This window comes from Prionailurus viverrinus, chromosome C1, assembly GCF_022837055.1.
Source record: "Prionailurus viverrinus isolate Anna chromosome C1, UM_Priviv_1.0, whole genome shotgun sequence".
Lineage (NCBI taxonomy): Eukaryota > Metazoa > Chordata > Mammalia > Carnivora > Felidae > Prionailurus > Prionailurus viverrinus.
Window position 1 is genome coordinate 205,041,478 of NC_062568.1, and position 6,000 is coordinate 205,047,477.

The window sequence follows — 6,000 nt, forward strand, 5'->3', positions numbered from 1 at the left end:
TCTTCAAGTTCTCCTATTCTGTTCAAATGCATTTAAAATGCTCATAAGAAGTAAACAAAACTTTGGCTTCTGCCAAAGCATAAGAGACTCTTAAAAACTGAGAACGAACTGAGGGTTGATGGGGGTGGGAGGGATGGGGGGGTGGGTGATGGGTATTGAGGAGGGCACCTTTTGGGATGAGCACTGGGTGTTGTATGGAAACCAATTTGACAATAAATTTCATATGGTAAAAAAAAACCAACTTTGGCTTCTTTCAGAAAAAGAAAGTCAAAAACTAGTCAAGCATACCTGGAGAAAGACACAGAGTTTTGTCCAGCTAATCCCTTGGGGATATAAGGTCGGCATTGAATCAGGGAGAGGAGGTGCTGTAAGGCTGGTTGCCAGGCAACGGCTCCCATGGGGAGGAGAGCATCAGCCCCAGTGGGTTGGCTGTACATTACAGAAAAGGTGGGCCAAGACCCAAGGAGGGAGGAAGCCTCTGTTTCTGAGCTGGGGAAGGAAAGATATGCAAATAAAGACCCAAAGGGTGGTCACTGGGTTGCCGTGCAATTAGCAAGCTGCTCTTTGCAGTACAGAAGCCAGTTAATTAGTGAGATGTGAAAAGATCATTCTGACTTTCAGACAATTCAGGAGATGGGTTGAGGGCCAGCTTTCTGAAACCTGGAGGCACTGAAAAAGAGAGGAGTTGAAGGTTTTCCTGAAAGTTGAAAGGAAGCCAAAGGTAAGTGTCCTGCAGTGTCCTCACCGCAATGGTGTCCTCACATTTCCAGGAAGGTGTGTTGCTAAAAGCAAGCTGTGAAAACTCTTGATGCTTCAGTTTTTTTCATCCATAGAACAGGCATAATGGTACCACCTACCTCATGAACTTGTTGCAAGAATTAAAAGTCAGTATGTACGTAACAGTTAGAAGAGTGTTTGCACATAGTAAGTGCAGTATGAGTCCTAGTTTCTACTGCTTTATTTTTCTCCCCTCTTCCAGATCAGAAACAGATGATCTGATCTCTTTATGGATTTTAATATTAAGCACTTTCTTGTACCTGAAGTTTGTGAAATCATGGTAGTAACTCGACTTTGTATATAGTTCATATTGTGTATCAGTCAGGATGTGTAGATTACCCTTGGTAACAAACAGTCTTTTCTGGCTGACTACTCACATGAGTCTTTATCTTTTGTTCATGTCCAGTGAGAGTTTGTAGTAGTTTTCTAGGGCTGCCACAAGAGAATACCCCAGACTGGGTGACTTAAATAACAGAAATGTATTTTCTCACAGTTCTGGAGTCTGGAGGTCCCAGATCAAGGTGCTGGCATGGTCAGTTTCAGGTGAAGCCTCTCTTCCTGACACGTAGGTGGCCACCTTTTTGCAGAGTTCTCACATGGCCTTACCTCCGTGCACATGCAGAGAGAGAGAGTGAGTGAGATCTGTGAGAGAGCGAGATCTCTTCCTCTACTTTTTTTTTTAATTTGTAAAAATTATTTATTTTAGAGAGAGAGCACACATGCACAAGCATGGGAGTGGGGGCAGAGGGAGAAAGAGAGAATCTTAAGCAGGCTCCACGCTCAGTGCAGAGCCTGATGTGGGGCTTGATTCCACAACCTTGAGATCATGGCCTGAGTCGAAATCAAGAGTTGAACATTCAACTGACTGAGCCACCCAGGTGACCCATGTCTCTTCCTCTTCTCTCTTTTTTTTAAATTTTTAATGTTTATTTATTTTTGAGAGAGAGAAACAGAGCACAAGCAATGGAGGGGCAGAGAGAGAGGGAGACACAGAATCTGAAGCACAGAGCCCAATGTGGAGCTTGAACTCATGTACTGTGAGATCATAACCTGAGCTGAAGTCGGACACTTAACTGACTGAGCCACCCACGCACCCCCTGTCTCTTCCTCTTCTTATGAGGACACCAGTCCTATGAGATTAGGGCCACGCCCTTCTGATCTCATTTAACCTGAATTATCTCTCATTATTATCTCTAATTACAGACACATTGAGGGTTAGGTCTTCAACATCTAAATTTCAGGGGGATACAATTCGGTCCAGGTTGGTGGTACAGGTGGGGCCTCTGTTCATGATACTCATTTGGAGACCCTGGTGAGCTAGGGGCTTCATCTTCAGCCGTGCTCACCTCTCCCACCTCAGCTCATACTAAATGCCCCTTTGCTCACTCTTCTGCCCCTGGCTACGTGGTGTTCCCCAAACACCAAACTCTTTGCCAACTTCCTGTCTCCTCTGCCTAGACTGGTCTTTCATGACTGGTTCCATCTCATTCTTTAGATCTTCACTAAAATAGTACCCCGTGAACACCCATCTAAAGACGGTCCTCTGTCCCAGACACTCATCCTCTCATGCTAGTGTGTCATCTTAACATTTATGTGTTTCTTGATCTACTCACTAACTGTCTAAACCTAAGCTGCATTAGGTTTTGTTCACTGCTGTATCCCCAGGGCCAAGTATATAGTAGATACTCAATAAACGTTTTTTGAATGCATGAATGAGTGTCTGTCTTCTAGAATTGATACTCTTTGAGTGTAGGGGCCTTTTTTTTTTTTGGCCTTGTTTATCACCAATCCCTTGGCACAGGATAAAGCGCTCAATAAATGTGTGTTGAATGAATAAACGAGTATCTGGAGACCCATCCTTATGGTGCTCAGATTATCATGCCTTGGGCAAGTTTTCCTTTGGGCTTACTGAGTCAACAGAGGGTGTAGAATTCACCCACCTGCAATCCTCATAGCTGTCTCTCCCTCTTCCCCTGATGGCATGATGAGGATTCTTATTGTATGTGAAGTGCTTAGAACAGCATCTGGCCCATGGTAAGTTCTAGTTAGCATTTATGGTTATTGTGTTTTTTTAATTAATTTATTTGAGAGAGAGAGAGAAGGCATGTGAGTGAGGGAGATGGGCAGAGGGAGAGAGAGAGAGAATCTTAAGCAGGCTCCATGCTCAGCACAGAGCCTGACGTGGGGCTTGATCCCTGGGATCATGACCTAAGCTGAAATCCAAAGTCGGACGCTTAACCGACTGAGCCACCCAGGCGCCCCATTCATGGTTATTGTTTTAAAGCACTTTCTCACACGTACTCAGATGCCTTGTTTTTCTGGACTGGAGGGTATGAAACTCCTTTTTAAATGAGCCAAACACTCTTCCAGTGAAATCTTAAGGGGGCCCTCTATATATAACCCAGAGGTTAACAAGGGCTCCTCTGGGCACAGCTGGAGTGGATGTCCCGGAAGCTCTCAAACTCCCCAGGGGAACTCACATCTTAAAGCACTCTTCAGGTGGTTGTGAAAAACACGGAGGCCTCGCAGAAGCTTCAGTACCTGCTGTTTGAAGGTCTCCTTCACATATAGCCTATTTTCCCCACTCCTGTCGCAGGAAAACCCTTCTGGGGTAGTGCTGTGCTAACCCTGTTTGTGCCCTGAGGACAATGACGGAGAAGATTGGGGCAGTGACGTTGCCCACTGGAGCGTATTGTATGGATGGGCACTGTCACCCCCCCTTCCCCTCCCCCTGCACTGGCCCCTCCTCCACCCGCCACCCCCAAGGCCACATAGTACCCAGGTCTGGATGAAGGTCTACAGAGGCCCTGACCTTGGATCTCCCCTTCTGTCACCATCTGAGTGGTTCAAAACCTAGAGTTCCACACCTTAAGAGCAGGGCAGGGGAGACCAAGGCGTTCGGATTTTCTCATGGTGGTTACTCTGGGACTTTAAAAAACAAAAAAAAAACCTTATACAATCAATCCCCTCCCCTCTTCCGTTCTGGGGGAACACTCCTGCTCTGCACTCGGTAAGCACTCGCCTTGCCAACTTCTAGGCAACCCTGCAGACCTCTCTCTCACCCCTCCCCCTGCCTCTTTCACAGGCCGTGAGGAAATCCAGTGCTCTCTGCCCCTGGGGAACAGGAGGATATTCCTGCACGAGCTGTCCGAGGCCAGCTTCAGCGAGTGTAGGTTCAGCCTGTCGCTCACGGACCTGTTCATCATCATCTTCTCGGGCGTGGCAGTGTCCATCGCTGCCATCATCTCCAGCTTCTTCCTGGCCACCGTGGTGCAGTGCTTCCAGAGATGTGCCCCCAACAAGGACACCGAAGACGAGGAGGACGAGGATGAGGACGACTGAGCCGCCCCCTCCCTTCCTGGATTGCCAGAGCCCAGGCGGGGCTCCCCTCCAAGCCTAGCGGGAAGAGGGGAAGCTGGAAGTGGGAAGCAGTCAACCCGCGGTGCCCAGAGCAGCACCTGCCCCCGGCCGTGCACCTGGCCGTGCACCTGGCTGCGCACCTGGCCACACACCCCGGGTGCCCGCTGGGACCTCCCATCTCAGAGTTTAAGACCTTAGGGGTGGACGAGCCCAGGAAGGATTCTGGAGGGACCTGCTTCTTGGCTTGAGGTTCGAGAATGGGGTAGAGAGAGGCTTCCCCGCTGACCCTGAACCCCAAGCCGGGGGGAGCAGACACTTGCAGCTCTGACCACCGAGCTGGCTTGTGCATCTGTTCTCTGGCCTGGCTTGGGACACTGAGCAGCAGCCTCTTCGTCCCGGGATGCAGCCGCTCAGACAGGGAGTCACGTCCAGGGCCCTGTCCCTGGAGTGGACTTCTGCCGTACAGGGCTTCGGCAGCCTCTAGAGGTCCACAGGACAGATCCCCATTTGGCTAAAGTGGCACCGAGGGAAAAGCTAAGATCTGGCCAAAGGGCATTTGTTGCTGTAATTTGGTGAGCAGGTGAGGAAGACTTTTCCTGACAGAGCTCACACCCTGTCCTTAGCCCGAGAGGAAGCAACTTGTAGAGGAAGAAGGGTCCGTCTTGTATACAGTCTCCATGGCCTCTGTGCCCCATCACTCCTTCCCCTGAAACACAGCCACTTGTCTCCCTTCCCTGGCCCCTTCCCCAGCCCCCCCACCACTGGAATCCCTCCTCAGCCAGCTAATGCCTGGCTGGTCTCTGTGCTGGCACGGGTCCAGACTTGTCACCTCCAGAACTTGTGGTAAACTTTCCCCCGAGGCCAGGATTCCACAAAGCAAGTTGTGCTGGACCAAGAAAATGCTAAAAAAACAAAACAAACAAACAAACAAACAAACAAAAAAACCACCAGAGATTTGGCCTCTGAGAAACCTCCATCAGTGGCCTTAGGGTGTGTGTTACATTTCCTTGGAGCATAGTTTGTGACAGGCCGTGTTTTCCTGGATGTGGAAGACAGCGCTGGGTTCAGAGATAATATGAAGCCACGTCATGTGCCTGGCGGGTTAATGTAGGGCGACGGTGTCAGCAGCATTGGACTCTGCTGGGGACTGAGACTTTGAGGGAGCCTGAGAGAAGCCCTGGGTGTTTCTGGGAACCACCTCTCCACTGTTTCTCCTAATATATTCCTTATGTGCTCTATCCTCCATTGCTCCCTCCCATCTCTGCCTCCACAAAGACCCACTGTCGCTTGCTAAGGGCCAGGCACTGGTCTGGGCAGCGTGGGTGTGTGCTAAGAAGACAGGGCCCCTGCTCGCTTGGCCTCTTTGTTTTTAAGTTTATTTATTTATTTTGAGAGAGAGAGATGAGGAGGGGCAGAGAGAGAGGGAGAGAGAGAATCCCAAGTAGGCTCTGTGCTCTCAGGGCAGAGCCCGATTCAGGGCTCGATCCTGCAAACTGCCGGATCACGACCTGAGCCAAAACCGAGAGTTGGATGCTCAACTGACTGAGCCACCCAGGCGCCCCTCTCTTGGCCTCTGTTCTTGCGGGGGAAGCATAAAACAAGCAGGTAGACAGAACTGTAATTAAGGTGGTGATAGGCACCGTGAAAGAAAGAAATGAGGTCCTGCAACAGAGTAATGGTAGAAGCTATACAAGAATGGGTAAATGGGTATATTAGCCAGGGCTCTCCAGAGAAACAGAACCCACAGGGGATATGTATTCTATATATCTATTACTGTTTGTCCATCCACTCATCCATCCATTCAACCATCCATCCATCCATCCATCCATCTAGATTATAAGGAATTGACTCACATTATATGGA

At 49.3% G+C, this 6,000-nt stretch overlaps 1 protein-coding gene across 1 annotated transcript in view; it reads left to right on the plus strand.

Moving 5' to 3' along the window:
* The window catches only part of LRRC38 (leucine rich repeat containing 38), a 35,255-nt gene extending 29,786 nt beyond the window's left edge, over positions 1–5,469 (plus strand). Inside the window, exon 2 of the mRNA XM_047872066.1 lies at positions 3,863–5,469. Coding sequence (XP_047728022.1) covers positions 3,863–4,119 — 257 coding nt within the window. The 3' untranslated portion in view covers positions 4,120–5,469. The remainder of the gene's footprint in view (positions 1–3,862) is intronic.
* Positions 5,470–6,000: the final 531 nt, after the last annotated feature.